Source organism: Wyeomyia smithii, chromosome 1, assembly GCF_029784165.1.
Source record: "Wyeomyia smithii strain HCP4-BCI-WySm-NY-G18 chromosome 1, ASM2978416v1, whole genome shotgun sequence".
NCBI lineage: Eukaryota > Metazoa > Arthropoda > Insecta > Diptera > Culicidae > Wyeomyia > Wyeomyia smithii.
In genome coordinates this window covers 118,978,820-118,999,652 of record NC_073694.1, presented here as the reverse complement: position 1 = coordinate 118,999,652, position 20,833 = coordinate 118,978,820, and the positions used below count along the sequence as shown (strand labels likewise).

The following is a 20,833-nucleotide window of genomic DNA, read 5'->3' as shown; positions in this document are numbered from 1 at the left end:
TGTCTCTGTTTTTAACAAATTCATATAACAAAATTGCATTTGTCGAATAACGTTTGCGGTAAAAAAAATGGACAAAAATTGCCGATTTTTCATGGGTTTACCATTAATCGCACTGACGAAACTACTCATGCATCATCAATCATAGTAACCCATGAGTAAGCAAAAAAAAAATTGACAGCTCTATCAGTCAAACTCTAACTGTGATGGCGAAAGAAGTGAAGCTACTCCGTTCAGAAGTGTGCGCGTTCAAAGAACGGTACCCCGCCGCGTCAAAAACGGACATCGTGCGGCACTTTATGGACACTGGGTATGCCCGTTCTGACATCTACAACATCTTGACACTATTGGACAACGATCAGAGCATCGAAAGGAAGCCCGGCTCCGGACGGCCAACGACCCCGAGCGACAAGAAGCTTCAAAGGATGCTGAAGAGGAAAACCGAGGGAAAAGTGGCTAAATCACTGCGTGCACTTGGCCGGGAGGTTGGTGCATGCGCTAAAACAGTGAAAAGTAAAAGAGAACATGGACATACATGTCAGGAAGCGGCAGTCCTGTCCACTGGTCTCGGAGCTGCAGGCAATGACGCAGCGACAGCGGTTGAACAAGATGGTCAAGTAGATTTTCCCGGCGAATCGCGACGTGGCAGTGGTGATGGACGACTAGACCTATCTCACCCTGGATGGCAACGACTAGCAGGGCTCTTCGTATTTTACCTCCCCCACGAAGGAAGTGAGTACCGAGCTTAAGTTTATTTCACAGACCAAGCTCCCCAAGAAGGTGCGGCTGTGGCTGACAATCAGTGAGAAAGGGATGTCAAAGTTGCTCTTCTTCCGCTCCAGGCTGGCCGTGAACAAGGAAATTTATAGTACGCAGTGCCTGACAGAAGTTGCGTCGTTCATCTAGAAATACCATAAGCGCGAAGACATGGTGTTCTGGCCAGATTTGACGCCGGCCAACTACTCGAAGCGTTCGTTGGAGGAGATGGAGCGGCTGAATATCGATTTATAAAGTGTTTTGCACTTGACTTCGCCCTACTGGTCAAAACATATAGAATATATATGCAAAACACTTTAGAATTATTCATCGTGCAACACCTCATTTTCAAAAGGAAAACACTTTCAATTCTCGTGTTATGAAATATAAACATAGTGTTTGGATTTTGAATCTTAAATGAATGTTTACCGAGCTTCAAATGATTTTTATTCAATTTTAAAATGAAAACAGTTTCACATGGAAATGATTGCATATAATGTAATGTTTGTTTTATTTATAAAATTTAAAATTAAATTTTTACTATAACAATTCATCACCAAGTATAAACTTTAGTTCTCTGTTGAAGAAGCCTGTAGAGCAAACAAAGAATTTAATTTAATTAACTGATGTTTTAGTAAACAAATACTTGCCTCTAGCGTAAAGATGCTTTCTTCAGAATCTCTGTGATCTTTTGCTAAAAGAATGAAACAAAATTAGCATTCGATTCTTTTACGTGACGTAAATCACTTACCTTGCAAAAATTTACAGATATAGTCCGGGAAATCGTCGAACTTCTAAGCCGTATAACACTCGCTGACTTGTCATCTGTTGCCATATCTACTTTTCAGCACAAACGGTAGTTCGATAAAAAAAATTCTTCTAATAACAATGCGGAGTCATTTTCATATCCTATTGATGAAACACTTGGATGGAGCGTGCGTAGTTTTTTCAGTGTAGCAATACTCAGAGGCAGTGTTGCCACATATTCATCTGTACTGGGAGCTACAAAAATCTTTTTCATCTGTGCTATTCCGGGAAAAATCTGTACCACTGGCCCAGTTTTTATTTTCAATATTTTTAAAAAACAGCTTTAACGTGAATTGTTTAGAGAAAACTCTGACTACGTTGACTCAGTTTTAATTCCAAACTACTAGTGATTGTCAACAAAACTCTTTCACACTTGAAGTATGGCTCAGTAATGCATATTACCGAGCCATTGCGGTTCAATCTCCTGAAAATTCAGCCAAAAAACAATGAAACCCATATTTCAGCAACACTACCGATATTTCGAATATTTTGTGCCAACATTTCATTTGATCAAATCGAGATTTACTTGTGTGAACAAAAAAAAAATACCGATTTACGTAAAAATGTAACAGCTGCCGTTTTTTAACCGAGTGGAGTGGTGCCATTCGCGGCAGCGAATTTCCGAGATTTGTCAGTAAACTAAGTGCGTGTATTGCAAGATCACATTCATTGTATAGTTGCAGAGTCTGTCAAAAAGTTTTGTCTAATCTTTTCTAACCACTTAAAAAATCTGTACTTATCTGTACTTTTTCTCGAAATCTGTAATCTGTACGGTACAGAATCTGTACCGAAAAAACCGAGAAAATCTGTACATTTCCAGATAATCTGTACAGTTGGCAACAGTGCTCAGAGGGAGAGATATGCGAAGAGAGTGTTGTGAGCCAAACGAAAATGTCAAAATTCGAACCAAACGAACAAGAAAGGTTACACATTGAAAGGTATTGCAATAAGGTTCAATAAAGAATATATTTATGTTTACACGTTTTTCATGTTTTATTGCTAAAACATGAATTGAGAATGCTCCAAAGTTGCTTCATCACAGTGATTTTTAACTGGTGGTTCTGGTTCACAAACCCTTTGTATGGTCTACAGAATAATGATGAAAGTATCTAAAATAAAACATAAACATAAAATTTGACACCATCACGGTTTTTGTGATGTGTTTTATTATTCCCCAGGACTTCCACCGTCACCATCAGTTATACGTGCCGAATAGAAAAGTTAGTGAACATTGCGCTTTGAGAAGAGATCTGGCGCCATATGTGAAACCTAGTTTCCAAATCAGCGGTTAAAAATAAGGACAATATTAAAAATAAATCGGGGCGCTTCAGTAGTATCAGTATCCAGTGATACCAAATGTGCAGATTTGTCTGCAAAACGCAGATTTTTGGAGTCCGTGTGCAGATATTTATTGATTTGCAGATATTTGCAGTTTTTCCACGTTTCTGCAGATTTTTGTCAGAATCTCCTTATATTTGCGCAGATTTTTTGAAATGTGTGCAGATTTTTACAGACTTTTGCCTGCGCGAGAGAAATTTTTTCGGATCACGGAAAGATTTTATTCAGATTTCGAGCACATTTTTCTGGTTATTCGAGCAGTTGCAGACATCTTTCAAAAACATCTGGCATCTCTGTCAGTATCTCGAAATTAGTACCAGGCATAGTGACGGCAAAATTAATCAAAGTATCGATTCTGGAATCGATATTGGTATCGAGAAAGAAGACTGATACTTTGATAATATCGCTTCCAGAGTATCGATTTTGTTAGGTATCGGATCGTTTGAATAGTTTTTCAAGAACAATGTTTTGAATAACGTTTAAAATAATATTATTGTTTATTGCAACTTAAGTAACTTATATTTATTCTAATTAAACCATTCGGACTCATCAATACTTCCCAGAAAACAAAGCTTTTGTAGATATGTCGCCGATAAACGGTTTCTTTTTTCCGATATCAATGACCCAGCTTTCGAAAACAGGCGCTCGCACGGAACTGGAGTAATTTAATCACTCAACGGTAATTTAAGATAAACCGCTAATTCAACCCCCGCTTGAGTTTGTTTATTTGGCGTATCAAATGTTAATAGCTTGTGATGTTCCCAAAAGTCGTATGGTTTTTCATGTGATTTATGGTGTATCTGCGTATCTACACTCGCGTCAACTTTTTGGCTCCATCGCTTCGCTCCATAACGTTACGGATTTTACTCAGTGCTTTAGCACAAGCAGCAGAATCCTGAAAATGAATGTTTTCAAATCTCGGATCTAGGATTGTCGCGAATTTTCTGTTACCGCTAAAAAAACGACACGAAGCTAAAGCATATTATATAGACTGCTCACACCTACACGAAACTCTATAATAAACTATGTACTAAAAAGAAGCATAAATGTTTGCCTTCCTTTTTTTAACACAAAAGTCAGGAGAACAGCAGAAGTGTTGTAGTCGCGAATTATTTTTTTCGATTCTAACAAAATGTATCGATATCTCAAAAGTATCGAGCTCGAGCATCGATACCAATTTGTCGTGTATCGTGAAAAAAGAATCGATCATGGATCGGTATCGGCAGAATCGTAACGTCACTAACCAGGCATACCAAATGTGCAGATTTGTCCGCAAAACGCAGATTTTTGGAGTCCGTGTGCAGATATTTATTGATTTGCAGATATTTGCAGTTTTTCTACGGTTTCTGCAGATTTTTCTCAGAGTCTCCTTATATTTGCGCAGATTCTCTTAAAATGTGTGCAGATTTTCACAGACTTGCCTGCGCGAGCGAATTTTTTTGAGATCACGGATAGAGTTGTTTTTAGATTTCGAGTACATTTTGCCGGTTTTTCAAGCAGTTGCAGACTTTTTTCAAAAACATCTGGAATCTCTGATTAGGACATGTCCTGCCAAATCAGGACGGAAGCGTATCCCTAATCCCCCTTCGGAAAGGCATGTTAAGATTGTTTTCGCGAGCGTTAAGACTACTGAATCGAATTGGTTGTTGGACCTTACTTGATTTAAACTTTACAGGATTAGATTACCTTAAATGGTGTTTTGTGAACCCAGATTCAAAATTTTTCAGGCGATGATTAATGAACACCATGACTATAAGTCATCATACAAAATCGTGCATTCATGAGATTGGCCCTGACACAAGTAAAAGAGATTTTTAAGGCTGTTCGCACCTACGCGAATTTTCATATGCAATTGTCAATTTGTGTGAAAACAAAAGCAAAAATATTTCCTTCACTTTCACAAGTAAAAACCAAACCAATATCAACAGAGTCGTCAGGGCCAATATTCCACTGAGTACTAAGTCAACTTCCGCTGGAAACTATTCTGTGAAATTCACACACTAAACCATAACCCAAAGGTTGTTAGATCAAACGCATAATATTAGAAATAGGATTCAATTAGTTTCAACGTTGATTATTGTTTTACAATATCCGAAAGAGTACTACTTTTTGTATTATAATACATCGATCTGCACCATTTATTTTATAACGAGTATCAAGTTTTCTAAAATCGTATTTAAAGTCCAGGCTGTAACCCAAATCCTGGTCCTTTCGGTTCTGACGTCAGCGATGTCAAACCACCGAAAGGTTCAGATGCAAAACGCCCATTTCTGGGTCCCGGTCTTGGAACTTTTCCTTGTTTAAGGTCCTCCAAAATTTCCTCGGTGTCTTTGATAGATAAATCTTCGTAATAGTCGTCATTTACTGCAATCATCGGAGCATTCACACATGCCCCCAAGCATTCCACTTCGGAAATAGTAAATTTTCCATCGCCTGTTGTCTCTCCAACATTGATTGCAAGTTTGTGCTTGCAAGCATTTAAAATTTTATCCGACCCACGCAACCAGCAAGGTGTTGTAGTACACACTTGCACGTGATACGTTCCAGTTGGTTTACGCATGAACATTGTATAAAAGGTAGCAACTTCATAAACTCTCATGTTGGGAAGACCTAATGTTTCCGCAACTTTATGCATAGCAGATATCGGAAGCCATCCGTGTTGTCTCTGAGCCAAATCTAGAAGAGGTATCATCGCGCCGCGTTTATGACCTTCTGGATAAATGTTAAGAATTGCTTCAACCCTCTGTAAGTATGCATTACTAAAGTACATATATCTCTTAGACAAATAACGAATACCTTTTTGTTATCCTCTGTGAATTCAAAAGGTATGTTAGGATTATCTTCTGCAGTGTCACGATGAACAAAAAGGTTGTCGCTGAATCTAATTGAGGAACTACATAATCCTCGTAAATTCCGTGCCTGAACGAAATTATATAATTTTGAGAGTTTTCGTTTGAATGTAGTCATAAACATCTCAATTGACAAATATTAAATTAAGGTTATAGCATACCGTAGATTGTATGATTTTGGGTGAGCATTGGATCATTTTTACAAAATACCAGATATTTTCACAGTTACAAAACTATAGGTTTTGATTTTCCGTCGGAATTATTTTTATTAAATATTTTGACTAGCAATGGGCAAGATCGATCCGATTTTTGCAAAATCGATCTTTTCTAGTCGATTCATCGATTTTTTGAATCGATTTTCCTGCGCGCGATTTTCTGCTGAATCGATCCTTTGGATGGCAAGATCGTTTTTTTCCGCCTGAAAAATAAATGTGTGCAAAACGGATTGAAAACAATTGTGATTGCATTTATTGTTGCTAACGTAATCTGCGGCCGAATTCCGAGAACACTTTTCTTTGAAGAGAAGAAAATTTCTTTATTGATAGTATACGAAATTTTTCTCTCTCCGAAGAAGTGTGTGCTCGGAATTCGGACACTGATCTGAAAAATGTGTCAATTTTTTACCGGGATGTCCATAGTTGAAGAATGGGCTAAAATTAAATAGACATGAAACCGAGAAAAACGCATTTCAAATGTTTTTGTTGGCTCAAACAATTGTCTACGTCCATGACAACTTTTTTCATGAGTATGTCACCACCCCCATATCCAGCATATCCAGCTTTTCACGAACGGTAATGGCGTATAGTGCACGCAGCCCATTTTGACGTTTTCTGTAGGTCAAGGAAGCTGGATAACCTTGTCGTCGAGTTGAAAAAGAACAATCCGCAACCAAATTAAGTCCCTCCAGTATTTTTAACGCAGTAACCATTTTTTGCCTTTGTAAACGCGACATCAATAGACAAACCCGTATGAAATTTGGCTAATACGCTTGCGTTGGGAAATATATCAAGGATTAGGGGTGGGTGAAACGGCTCTTTTGCAAGAGCGGCTCTAAACCGACTCATGGTTCACAATGATTCACGAGCGTTGACAGTTCGTGTTGTCTCAGTAAACTTCGGGTTCGCGCGAACCAAACAGTTCTGGTGCGCCCAAAGACCCGTGGTTCTTTTTCGTGAGCCGTTCGTTCTTTCGCTCTTTCCTAAGAACCGGTTCATATGAACGGCTCGTGAGCCGTTCGCCCATACCTAGCGAGGATGAAAAGAACGACGAGACAAGACCTCGAACTGAATATAAATTACCAGACCACAAGACCGTCTCGAAAGTTTGACATATATTGTATACAATCATTACTATCTGATTGGTGTACATTGGGTGGCAATGGAAATTGACTTTGACAGTTTTATTTAGAAGTAGTGTTCAAAATATCGCCTTCACGAACAGTTAGCAAAATTTCGATTTTTTGGATAACACCCGACCTCGACGTTTTATTCATTTCTAATAACCAGTTCACATGATGTAATATTGCCCATCTTGATTTTAAATCCCATACTCCAATTTTTCCGTGAAAACTAGATGTATGTATGTATCAAGATCACGATATCACGGGATATCTGCTATAGTGTGAACAAGGCATAAGACATTTGGCACAAAAAAAAAACTATTACAAACTGTGCTTTTCTTCATAAGTCGAGAAAGTGAAATTTAGACCAAATACTCCTGAATTCCGATTTAGCTGAAATTTTGCATTGCATTGGATATTGAATTTACCATTTTGGATATTAGCCAACATTATTTCATATTTGCTACCTCTGCAAGTAAACTTTTTGAAAATTGGCTTCCGTAGGGACGTTGTTTACTATCGTTGTGGGTGTTTACTATCAAGCACCAATTTTTTGATTTAGGTAGAAAAGGCATATGCGCTTATTTTTCAACTTTGAGTAGCGGGGTATTCGTTAACTCAAATATTGCAAAAGTTGAATTGAATGGTCGTGTATATGCCGTGCTTTATTCTGTTCTGCATGGTGTCGCACTCGCCATTTTTGTTTATTTGAGTTTGTTCTGCGGATGTTCCGATTTTTTTTTATGAATTGGGTTGATCAGCTATATCAGTTTTTCATATCATCTGAATGATCTGAATTTTCCAAGTAAAACGTGATTTAAAAAAAATTCTATCATTGTCCTTCGCTTTTTAAAACACGATTTAAAACTTCCTGAAATCTGCCCGAAACCGCTACAATGACAGTTCGCCCATCTACCACCTGTCATTGTAACGATTTAGAGCGAATTTTTATTTTTCATTTAAAAACCGAACGCGACACCGCGCTAATTCAAAACAATTTTCGCGAATTTCCGAATTAACGTGGGTTTGGAACCAGAAACGTTTTTGAATGAGTTCTTTTTTTTACGCGGATTTTCGAATTACCGCGGTTTTTATGCGTTTTTTTACGAGGTACGTATCCCCCGCGTAAAAAAAACTGACTGTATACAGGTTTGGATTGCTCTTAGTGCATCCGAAACAATAGACCATTTCACGAATTGACAGGTGTCACGGATCCTGCTGATGTTCTTGATGCTTTCACGTGCATTATGTCAGCAGTTCCAAACTTTCTGTCAAAATTTCGTTCATGAATCAAGTTCCCAAACGTCTCGTGAAATGGTCTATGGGATGAGCGACAACGAAAACTTTTAGTAGAAAAAAAAACGCTAAGAGTACACACGGTTAAAGAAGATGGCAATAAACTAAAAAAGCCGTATCGTTAGTAGATGTTGCGTACGAAAACTCGATGAACATGATTAATAAACCAGAAAACGCAAACAAAACAAAATCTCCATAAATATAACCAAAAATAGTCGTAAAAAGATTATACCCAAGTAACAATTTTTGTTGCCTAAACATTTACTCGATCACTTTTATTAGGCTACAGTTGAACAATAACCGAAATGGAAAATAAAAAACTACTGTTAAATGGTTGTTCAGTTGAATTTGGAGAAATTATCCGACACACAGTTGTTTAGGAACGGCGAAGAGGGTTTTGAGCAACAACAGCAGAATATTGTATTCAACAATATAAAAATATTCTGATGTTGTTGTTTAAAACCCTCTTCGCCGTTTCTGGACAACTGTGTGCCGGAAAATTTCAACTATTGAACAGAAATTTTCTATTTTCCATTTCGGTTGTTGTTCGACTGTTGTCTGATCAAAGTTATTCAATAATTATAAAATGCTGTTCCAATTTTCATAGAGTTCCTCAGTTTCCGAGAATAAAAAAAATCTTTCGGGGCATTTCTGACGTTGACGTTGCTAAATCTTTTAGTGGTTTAAAAAAATGTTTATACTGCAATAAATCAACTATACGACGCATCCAGAAGAATGTTTTATTGAACCGGTGATCTAGCGTTCGCGTCTATAAGAGCTAATGAATTGCTCTTTGAAAGACTTCAAACGCATGTATGCAGCATTTGAACAACATGTGCAGAATAGTTGCGGAGTTGCCGTTTGAAACGTTCAAATAGCTTTTATCGAGATGTGATAAGTGGAGACCTTTAAAGCGCTTCAACGCAGCACATATTTATTAGTGCTGCTGGTATTCACTTGCAAACGTTTGAACAACATCTGTTAAGCTAGAGTTTCACTGTTGAATAAGTACATGAACAAAGATTGCTGCAATGTTTGTTCAACAAATAGTTCAACGTGTTGTTTATTCAGCATCGATTGCTTCAACACTGCTTTTGGCCACATTTGCTCTCATTACAGCTTCCAAATTGTTTCTTGCGTACCGAACAAAAATCGATTTTTTGTAAAATCGATTTTTCAGGCTCGATTTTGTTATGAATCGATTTTATTGATTTTGATTAATCGATGCAGGAGAATCGATTTTTGTTCAAAGATCGCCCATTGCTAATTTTGACAGTAGAAAATATACACGCTCGTAAATAATAACTTTAAAATGAGTAGCATTTGACGAATTTTCGTAAAAAGTACACTCAAAATATATTTCACGTTATATTTAATCAGCAGTCTTCGTTGTTGCACGTCGAACAAAGTGTGCGAGAAAAACACGTTTTCGCTGTGCCTCTGATTCTCATGTTTGGATACAAACCAGGGATGTTACGGATGTGACTTTTCAGACATCTGCAGATACGGATGCGGATATGTGATTACGGATGCAGATGTTGATGCGGATGTCAATTTTCATGCGGATGTTCCGCATTCGCGGATGTGGATGCGGATATCCGTAGAACACCTTTTTTTTTATATTTTGCTTTTTTCACATAACCATGCCCCTCCCCAGTGCAAAAGTTATTAGGGCGAGCAGTAAATACACCAAGGAAAATTTTTCTGCAATATTTTATGGAGCGATTTTTTTTTTCAATATCCGCATGGTATGATGTTCCGCATTTGATGTTCCGCATTTGCGGATGCGGAGGCGGATATCCGTTACATCCCTAATACAAACATACATTTCCCGCGCTGTATGTTTGCATAAATTTGTGAACATTGTTCTAGCTAATGTTTTCTTCTGAGCGAGTATCAATCTAGTGTGCTAGGTTCTAAGTTCTGGCTTGCAAGCGGCGTTGCATTTCGAATCATTTGTAGGTACCTGGTACCACATACTTAGACATACGTAACACTGGCGATTTATTTTGGTACTCTTTGCCCCACATCACCCGGTACCAACACTAGTATGAACTGCTCGGCGAAAATAAACGGAATGAATTTTCTTCATAGCGGCTTTACTCGAGCCCTCAACAAAACCCCTTACGAAACTGTCAAAATGTTGTTTACAAAATCAATGCTGCATTTTTCGAGTGGGAATGAGACAAATGCAGGGCTGCGCAGGTACACAACCTCCATAAACTACTCAAACAGAGGTTTCTTTTACAGAGGTTGGTACTTTCGAGTAGTTCATTTTGTACCAACTTTTTTGGAAGATTTCTTCCTGAATGCTACGTATGTCTTATGTATGTGCTTAAATGCTGTATATAAAATGTATTATTCTGGTTCATCTGTTCTCTATAGTTGAGGCCGCTGGTTTGGTTTAAGTTTTTTTCTTCTATTTGTTCGGCATGCAGTTAAACCGAAACAAGCGCTAAAACTCATTATTCCGAGTAAATATCATTCAAAGTTTAACCACCTTGTATGCTTTCTGCAAGCAGCTAAAGAGAATTTTTGTTTTACTGTCGTTATGAACTGTTTAAATGATTTCAAATTATAATATAAATTCAGGTTGGGTAACAGCAATACATTCAGCCAATTTGCAGGACAAATGGCAACTCCTTGTTCAATATTTAGAAATTGAAAAGACTTCATACCGACATTCACAACCTAATTTTTGATATTACATCCCTTTTACATCAGGTCTGCGTGGAGCCTACCCGAAGTAAGAACCAAAAACATTATTTCAAGTAAAGCGTTCAAAGTTTAACCACTCCCTACCTATGTTTTCTGAAAGCTGCTACTGAGAATTTATGTTATTATATCATTATGAACTGTTCAAATGATTTCGTTTTTTCTTGAAAGATATATTAGCAATTTTGATTTCCGCCAGGGTTAATACCTCAATTTAACCCTTTCCCGGCGGAGAGAAATCAATTTTAACCACAAAAAATGAACTCCAAACACTTATTAGTCATCAACTATATGCACAATTGACACAAACTGGATTGCAATTTAAAGATCAATCTCCTCTAACCATACTAAATAGTTTCTTCGTGAAAATTTTCAAGTATAATTGTTAAACTCAAATCAAAGTTTGAATTTAGGTAAAGCCATACGGCATCACCCGCCGGGAATGGGTTGAAAAAATGGCGCTTGGTACGGTCTGATCGCACGTCGATCATCTCAAAATCGCCTTCCATCGTTCTTTGTTTTCAACGCAAAGGACGGTTTTCATCCCAAATCGTCTCAAGGATTGGCAGCACCCTCTCCGAATTGGTTGAAACCTTTTAGGTGAGAAGACATCACCTAATTAAGCATCTCTGCATACTTACTTTTTTCCAAAATTAGTCTAGACTGTCTTCTGAAAAGGGCGAAACTTTTTTTGCCGATTTTTTGTAAATCAATATAATTCAAAAACGGTAAATTCTGCAAAAAAGTGTTCTATAAGTAACTTTTGGGAAATTGTCTGAATTTTCATAAAAAAATATGGAAAAAATTATATATCAAGTCCTACAATGGAAAAAATGCAATTTAAACACAAAACATCGATTTAAAAAAAATAGTCATCTCCGAATTGGCTAAAAATTTTTTTGGTGAAAGACAACATTATTGGCTAAATTTCGTTCATACACCGCAACTTGAGCATATTTAAGGAAAAAAAGTTATTCTTATAAATAAAAAATTAAAATGCAAACTAAAACTAAGGTATATTATTTTTTCAGTGTAAAACAACCTGATAGAATAAAATACTTGTTATGTTTTGATTATTTTAGTTTTATACAATTTAAAACTAGTAAAACTCAATGCCTAATTTCAATATATTATGTGCAGAGATGCCAGATATACAGACAAATCTGTATTATACAGACTTTCTGTGTTGCGATACAGACACGCATAAGCCTACAGATTTTATACAGACATTTAGTATAATACAGATATTACACAGATATCTGATATTCTACATAATGGTTTTACCAGTATACACAAAAAAACGAACACAAAAACCAAAAGTCACTGTAGCCGTTGCTGGAAAAAGTGAACTAGGAACTGAACACTTTGCTGAACATATTAATCTTGCGTTTTTGAGAGTGAAATCATGACAACGGGAATCGAGTCAGGCTATCGGGGTTTTTATCGGCCCCGTGGGCACTAATCTGCCTGTTTCGCCCCCAGTAACAAACAGCTGATTTTCTCGATCGATTGCCATGCAGGTTATATTGGTGAAAAGACCGTTTGTTCTATTCGGAGCAATATCCAACGTTGAAGAATTGCTTAAAATGTCCCAAACCTTGAAGGTACTGTTTTTATAACCGCGAGACTTCTGCCATCATGTATCAGTTTAGCTACATTACGACGAACGACGATTTTTATCACGGGAAAGACTCTTACTTCTATGTGTTACTTAGATTTAAAAGATAAATTAGTTATCGATTAATCGACCAACTATGATAGACTCGAAAAAGAACAATCAAAACAAGCAATAAAACAAAACAATCTGACAGGTCGACAAATAATTAGGTATCAATGTATCGGTAACTTTTTTTCGCAGCGGTATACAGACTTATACAGACATTTTTATGGATTATATAGACTTGCCAAAAAAAAGTCTGGCATCTCTGATTATGTGTATGCATGTACCTAAAGCTAATTGTATTAGGGCATCCTTAACGGTGCGCTTCTACACGCTCATTATTTGTTACTCTAAAGGAGGTACCCTAATTTGAGTACTTTTACGGTTACTCACTTCTGAGTAAGGGCGTCATACGTCAAAAACTGATTAGAATCTACTCTGTTTATGCAAACCAGGAATTAACGAAAATGAGTACAAGTTGCCCAGTTTGCCTAAATTTGGAAATTTGATGATTTCTGGTTTTTGTAAATCTGACTCAATAAATAAAATAAATTCAGAACAATCAAAATCATAGATTTATTTTTCATCGAAACATTATAAAAGTTTTAAATCATTCACGTGTCTTTATATAATGCGGCAACCAACCGGTTCACAGTTGCCCGTGAACTGTGGCTCATGTTTTTGTACAGTACGCACACCAGAAAATCCGTCATCATCCGTCACCAAACACTGCGAAGGATTTAAATTGTATCGATTGCATGTATTGGGCACTGTACATCGATACAAATGTTTCCATTCATTATCACGAATAAAACCCCGACTTAAAACGGCATCGCAGGACACACAACAGACGGTTGTTCATATTGAAGAGATGTTTTTTATGTTTTCAAATCCTCTGCAATAATGATGTTGGGCTGAAATTGTTATGGAATATTGTTGCATGTTGTTTGTAATGTAATTGATTAGGAAATTATTGATTTGATGAAAGATCAAATACTTACTGCTAGCAAACGAATAAAAAGCGACACCAATTGTTCTTCGGAAACAGATAATATCGCTGTTGAAAACTTTTGACATATACATATACTCAGGGGTGAGTAAACATCATGGATAATAACTCAAAACTGAGTAAACATGGTAATTATGAAAATTTGGGTAAATGTTACTCAATTATCCAGTACCCGATAACTCACTTTTTGACATTTTGCATAATAATACACGCTCGTGAAAAGTAACATGGCGAATGAATTAGTTTTAATTCAATTTCATAAGTTGCATGGAAACGTCAAAAAATGAATACCGCATTTGGTGATTCTGTGTAATTTTTACACTGATTTTAGATTAATCTAGAATAACTTATTTTTGAATTTACCACTACAACTCAATTTTGAGTAGCAAGCATGAAAAAACGACACCATTATTTGACACGAGTGAAAAGGCGGCACCGTGATTCAACATTTGTGCGCCATTATTTAGCCTTTGCGGCCGTGTTATCTATTCTTGTGGCTGTTTGAGTGATTCCAAAAAATGAGAAAATCGCTGGGAAGGTGGTCACGGACATTTTAAAAAGCTTTAAGGTACACATATAAACTTTATTCATTACTCATTCTAAAGAACCAAAAGTTTTCAGGTTGTTCGTGTCATCAGGAAAATTGTGGGAGAGTAAAATATCAAGTGATTATGCATCACAACAAAAGAGCAAAATATACTTAAAAAATAAATATAATTAGACACCGTTCAGATTTTGTTTGTTTTGTTCTGACTGTTACCGGCACAAACCTCCCTCTCTACGCTAACATCGCATTTCAAACTGAGTGGTTTTCAATTCTTAAACTGAGTACTTTTAAATTCTGAAAATGGTTAGTTTTAAATTCAAAAATGAATATTTTTCTATTCAAAAATTTGATAGTTTCAAAATCTAAATCTGTGTAGGTTTCAATTTTAAAACTGAGTAGTTTTAAATTCAATAAATGGATAATTTTGTACACATAAACTGATATTTTTTAAGAACTAAATGAGTTTTATTAAACACAAAAAATGAGTTCAATTGTATACATCATTCTGAATAATAAATACACAGTATTTGCCCATACTATGGTTACACAATTTTGAATAACAACAGAGTTACTCAATTTTCGTGTTGTTCCACTTTTTATGAAAATGAATTGTTTTCTAATCATTTTTGAATTCATTTTAGGGAGCGTGTACCGAACTGAGTAGATCCTAATCAAATTAGAGTTAAAATAAAGCAGCGTGTATACCCCGTTTGGTAGCGCGCTATCATCATTTCATACCGTACCGGTCGCTGCTAAACGCGTTAGAGAAATAGTAGCCGAGCTTCCGGGAAGCATCGCGATCTCAAATTTATCAGCCCGATAACAGCGCTGCTAAAGGTTTATGCTGGATGAAACGTAACACTGAAACGATAGCAACGACCGGTGTGAAAACGGGTGAGTGAGCAAAATAGCCACGCTGTACACAGCCGCCATAACAACTAAAATGGTACCGCACTGCTAAGGATGTCCTTACAGATGTGAATGCTTCTCACATCTCATGAACCTACACTCAAAATATTTTTCACGTTATAATTACCGGAAAAGTTATGTGAATATTTTCCACTGGGGTATTCTTGATTGGCACGATTTTTGTATCATATAACAGGTCCAAATGTGTTACCATTAAGCGATGAGTGTGTGTTTCCTACATGGTTTGCGTCCGCTTGCAAGAAAGCAAATGTTTGTATTTTACTCAAACATAGTTTAAAGATTGTGATGTGATAGCATGTGAAGTCATTGGAAACATTATCGTGTGCATACTGTAGAATACATAGAATACATGCATACTAATACACACATCGGATGAACTGATGATGAAAGAAACTAGTGATACGTGCAAAATATGCAACAGTATGTGTCACTTTTCATTAACTGGAGATAGAAAGGAAGATTTTTTCTTCCATTGCTTTTAAAAAAACAAGTTGTTTTTTGCTTGTGGTTGCAACGATAATTATAAGATAGTCGGGCTTTCGTAACATGTGCAAAATAAATGGTAGTACGTGTTGTTACTAGACTGGACAAGAGTTTTATTGCTTTTTCAGTAACAAATTGTTACCCAATTGAGAACTTTTTGTTATTGCTTTAAAAGAAACAAAAAAAAAACTTTTTTTGTGTACCTTTGTTCACGTTTTAAAATTAGTGATTTTTTCTAGTGGAATTCTTGTGTGAATAGTGAAGACGCTGTTTAATTCACAATTGTTCTTTAGTGAACTGGCACCCCAAACACATCATTTTGTAAACATCAAGAACAAATCTTACAAGTCTAAGAGATAAACAAATGCACAATCAGGCATTAGTTAAAATTGGCTCCGTAAAACATTAATTTGTATTGTGCCGTATCAAATAAATGTTGTGAAAAAAAAATGTACAATCATTCAAACTCAGATGCGTGACGACATCATGGATTGGTCCGTATTTTTAACAGCTGTATTTAAAACATGGAGTTTCATGAGACAACACAAAATGGGGATTAAATTTGCGGTTTGTGTGTGTGTTTACAATCCATCTTCCACTGTCCGGCAGTGCCTCTATGGGAAAAACCTATCTGCATCCATTTCTTCTTGAAGCTGATTTATATTTAAAAAATTTTCATATACAACATAATATATAGATCCAAACACTTTTAGCCCTGCAGATGAAAGGTGACAACTCTATTGTTCATTTAAAATTATTTATAAAGATTTACAGAAAGAGATTAAACATAGATTTACTCTTCTGAGAAATCAAAATTTTGAGAGTAAAGTTGAAAAATTGAAACCATGTTCAAAACCCTTTTGGAAGCTGTCGAAGATTCTTAAGAAACCTTCAAAGACTATTTCAGTTTTAAAAGATGGTGAACGTTTTCTTGTATCCAATGAACAAAAGACTCAAAGACTTGCTCAGTAGTTTGAGAGTGTTCATAATTCAAATTTGAATTTTTTGAGTCCAATTGAAAATGAAGTCACACGTCAATTTAATTTAATTTCTTCCCAGAATTTTTTACCTGCAGAAATAATTAAAACTAACTGGAATGAGATTAAATCAATTATTAAAAAATTCAAAAATATGGAAGCACCTGGTGACGATGGAACCTTTAACATATTAATCAAACATCTCCCTGAGAGCACAATGGAATTTTTAGTAAAAATTTTCAATTGCTGCTTATTCTTAACAGAATGATGAAACAGTTTGGATTTTGCCATGGGCATTCCACTACTCATCAATTGCTCAGAGTTACTAAGATGATACGAGCTAACAAATCTGAAGTTTATTTCACTGGAGCTGCTCTTTTAGACATAGAAAAAGCATTCGACATTTTTTGGCATAAAGGTTTGATTGCGAAATTGCAAACTTTTAATTTTCCAATTTTCCTAATCAAAATTTTTCAAAAATTAACTTACTGATCGAACTCTGCAGGTTGTCTATCAGAATTCAAAATCTGATAGATTTCCTGTCAGAGCAGATGTGCCTCATGGTTCAGTCTTGGGTCCAGTCCTGTACAACATAATCACTTCAGATCTTCCTGATTTGCCTCCAAGGTGCACAAAGTTATTGTTCTACGATGACACAAGCATTTGCGTAAAAGGAAAAAGCCTTGGTGCAGTCGATTGCAGAAAAGTTTAGATATATTTTCTTCCTACTTGCAAAAGCAGTTCGGTTTCAACCTTCAGATCGAGCACACGTTTTTCTAATAGCTCTCATACACGACTTATCATCTATACTTTTGAGCAAGCACCACTACAATCGTTTCATAGTGCCAGAGACAAACATGGCGATTGATCCCGGTGGCGGAACGCCACCTGATTTCTTTGGAACGCGGTTTAGCCTACTAGTACACATCGGAAGTGAATGGACAAACCCGAAAAAGACGAAAACCCAAAAACGTACTGCAGTTCGGGAAACCGAAAAAGAGTTTGAATTCATGAAACAACTTCGCATCGACGGTCGAAACAACGCTGGCAGGTATTTAATCGTATCTAGAACGGATCCAGGAAAAACAATGGACGATCTGAACCCCTTCCTCATCAAAAAATCAATCGACGCTATTTCGTCAAGTATCAAAATAGAACGGTACAAAGAAGGCACGCTGCTGCTGAAAACGACGGACAAACTACAAGCAGATAAAATGTTAAAGCAAACAAATTTAGGAGCGAATATCGGAATCAAGGTCATTGATCACCCCACATTGAACATTTGCAAAGGTCCTATCTATTGTCCAGATCTAAAGAAAATGTCTGACGACGCCATTCTGAACGAGATGCGTGAGCTCCACGTGGTTGAGGTTAAACGAATGCAAATGAGGAATAAAGAAGGAAAAGTTGTCGATAGCGAATCGTTCATACTGTCTTTCAACTTGACATACTTGCTAGACACAGTTGATGCTGGCTTTTACAAATGTAAAGTCCGACACTTTATATCAAATCCAATCCGTTGTATGAATTGTCCAAGCTTCGGGCATAAGAAAGATAGGTGTAGAGGTAACCAGATATGTGCAAAGTGTGCTGGTTTATTCCACGATAATCTCCCATGCTGAACTAAATTTACGTGTGTGAGTTTGTAACCTGTGCGGTTACAATTTTAGCATCGAGTGGGAAATTTACTTAATTATGTGTAACGCTAACGTAAAAATAACCCTAATTTTGGGTGCCGCTGCGAGAGAGTGTAAAGTGAAAATTACCCGCATTTGGGCACTCCCGCAGCAGCGTGTACTTGTTATGACAGTTCTCACCACTTGCGCTGAATATCGTTCACGTAAACTCGTTTAAATTCGTTCGTTTTTTCGTTTGTGAACGATATTGTCGCGTTTAGTAGGGCCGATAATTTTTATTTTATATTTGTGAATTAATGTTTAGGGTTAGATAGGCCGGAATTTCCCTCTAGCTGCGGAAAAGTGGTGTGCTGAGTGCTGACTAAGACGTCACGGCGGGTTTGTTGTGGTCGGCAACATAGGCAGCCATCGCGGGATGAGTAGTCTAGCCTCGATCACGGTACGAGTGACACGCGTCGTTTGTTTTCGTTTTAAAAGTGCGCGTTTTAACTGTTTGATTTTTACAGTTTGTGTCCCGTAGGAGCGAAGATTGTTCCGCTTCGATAAGACCAACGAAGGTTGTTCCGTTGGCCCGTGAGTTGAGTGCTGCTGTTTATGTTCGCTCGCCGGATAGGGTTAGCAGTGTGATTGGCTACCCCCGGCTAAATAACAAGGAGCAGGAGAACACCGCCCGCCGAGGATTGCCGCAGCCGCTGTGAGACTGCGAACTGCAGGAGCAGGAAAGCCGCCCCTGAGTACCACCCCTCGAAATCACCACTAACGACAGCTGGAGGAAAGAGAGAATAAACCGATAAGTTTTTATTTTATTTATTTGTTGTTTTTCCCTTCTGTGTTCTAGCAAAAGTCCGAAAGTCCGGTAGAGGTATCTGGCCACCCTGTAAGGGTCTCGCCGGGCAAATTTCAGTGTGTACAGGGTGACTCCCTGTTACAATTGGCGCACAGCGCAAAAAACCGCACTGAAAAAAATATTTTCCTAAGGAAAAATATTTTTTTCTTTTTGAGTGTGGGGTACCTCTATCAAAATTCGGATTTTTGCTAGAATTTTTGTTACGCAAGTGGTGAGGTTTCTTCCGCAATATTGTTCGCGGTCGTATTTTTCAATTAAAATTTAATTGTTATTTATATTATTTATTAAAGTTTATATTTTATATATTTATCATTTTTGTCTTCTGAATCGGTGATTTTGCGTTGGTTTTGGTGGAACTGCCAGACGAGTTGTGGAAAGCTTGAGTCTTTCCCAGTCAAGGTGGTTGCCAACCTTTAAAATTAAATCCGATTCGAAACATTTATCCAATTCAGCTCAAATTCCTGAAATAAAAGGGAATCGTTAGTGGGCGAAATTAATACAAAGTTTCATACCGTGTCAATGCTTTGTGCTTTTGAGTTCTTTTCCAAGAACATTGAGAAAATGGCAATGATGGTTGAAGAGCTCAACAGAGCTTATTGGTTGATGCGGGTTGACCATTTGCATTTCGACGAGCTAGATTTTGAGTTGAGCTCGCGGAATGTTGTCATCTCGGCTGATTCGGATCCATCTGGGGTTCAGCGGCAGCGTCGTTTACAGGGATTGTTGGCCGAAGAACGGTCTTCTCCGGTGGAACGCTTGCGCGTGTTTCATGGGGATGCTGCTGAAGAAATGGAGATCTGCCTTTGGAAGTTGAGCTCCATTAAAGAAGATCTTCGTTATAGATGCCTAAACAAGGAGGTTTACCGAACAAGGTTACTCCATCTGGGGTCTAGACTCCAGATAATCCACAAATACACAGCAGGGGAGGTCAACCAGGAAATTTTGGGTTTGTTGACGGAAGTTGCTGCTACATATCAAGAACATTTTGATTTGTCGGCAGTGCTTCCTCCAATTGAAAATACTGGGGAAGGTGGAGCAGGTTTGGGAGATTTGCTGGACCCGAACGTGCCACCAACACAAACGGCACCCATTTCCCTGCAAAGTGTAGGATTTGGTCCGCTCGTAGGAGAAGATGTTGGGTCTGTCTTGAGCGAGTTAAGGGACGAGATTCGACTTTTACGTCAGCAATCCCAAAAGGATAGCGCTCTAGCGGCTGAGAGGTCTGATAGTCTTTTGGAAACTACTCAGACGCTAATGGGCGGGATTGCTTCACTGAACACGATTGCTTCAGTTTTAAGAAAGACGGTTCAAGAAGTTGTCTCACTTCGTGAATCCGTCAGTGAACTTCGGGCGCTGGTACATTCTAAACCAGCTGGCGTTCCCGAGAATGATCTGCAGACCGATCTGGACGAAAGACGTGAGACGGACCAAATCGAAGAGCCAGAAGAACCGGAAGTACCTGATCCACCACTTGCGCCCACAATTAACCAAACCGTGGTGGAAAAGTTACTCCTGGAGTTCCTGATAGAGCGATGTCTGTCACTTCCGTTTGAGAACACGAAACCAGCTTTACCAGTCATTCAGTCCCAGGCTCCACAACACCATGTAAATGGAAGGTCAAGCCCGACAGGTGGGCGTTTTCCTTT

At 37.6% G+C, this 20,833-nt stretch overlaps 2 protein-coding genes across 2 annotated transcripts; one reads left to right on the top strand and one right to left on the bottom strand.

Moving 5' to 3' along the window:
- Nucleotides 1–231: 231 nt before the first annotated feature.
- Nucleotides 232–1,306, top strand: LOC129734095 (uncharacterized). Its single transcript, XM_055695822.1, has 2 exons — nucleotides 232–729; nucleotides 840–1,306. Exons 1-2 carry the CDS (start codon nucleotides 297–299, stop codon nucleotides 848–850), a joined length of 444 nt encoding a protein of 147 aa, XP_055551797.1. The 5' UTR covers nucleotides 232–296; the 3' UTR covers nucleotides 851–1,306.
- Nucleotides 1,307–4,917: 3,611 nt separating this feature from the next.
- LOC129717758 (NADH dehydrogenase [ubiquinone] flavoprotein 2, mitochondrial) lies at nucleotides 4,918–6,048 on the bottom strand. The gene is made up of 3 exons (XM_055667893.1): nucleotides 5,909–6,048; nucleotides 5,695–5,817; nucleotides 4,918–5,641 (listed from the first exon to the last, which is right to left on the bottom strand). The coding sequence occupies exons 1-3, from the start codon at nucleotides 5,942–5,944 to the stop codon at nucleotides 5,075–5,077; spliced, it is 726 nt and encodes a 241-aa protein (XP_055523868.1). The 5' UTR covers nucleotides 5,945–6,048; the 3' UTR covers nucleotides 4,918–5,074.
- Between the last annotated feature and the right edge of the window lie 14,785 nt (nucleotides 6,049–20,833).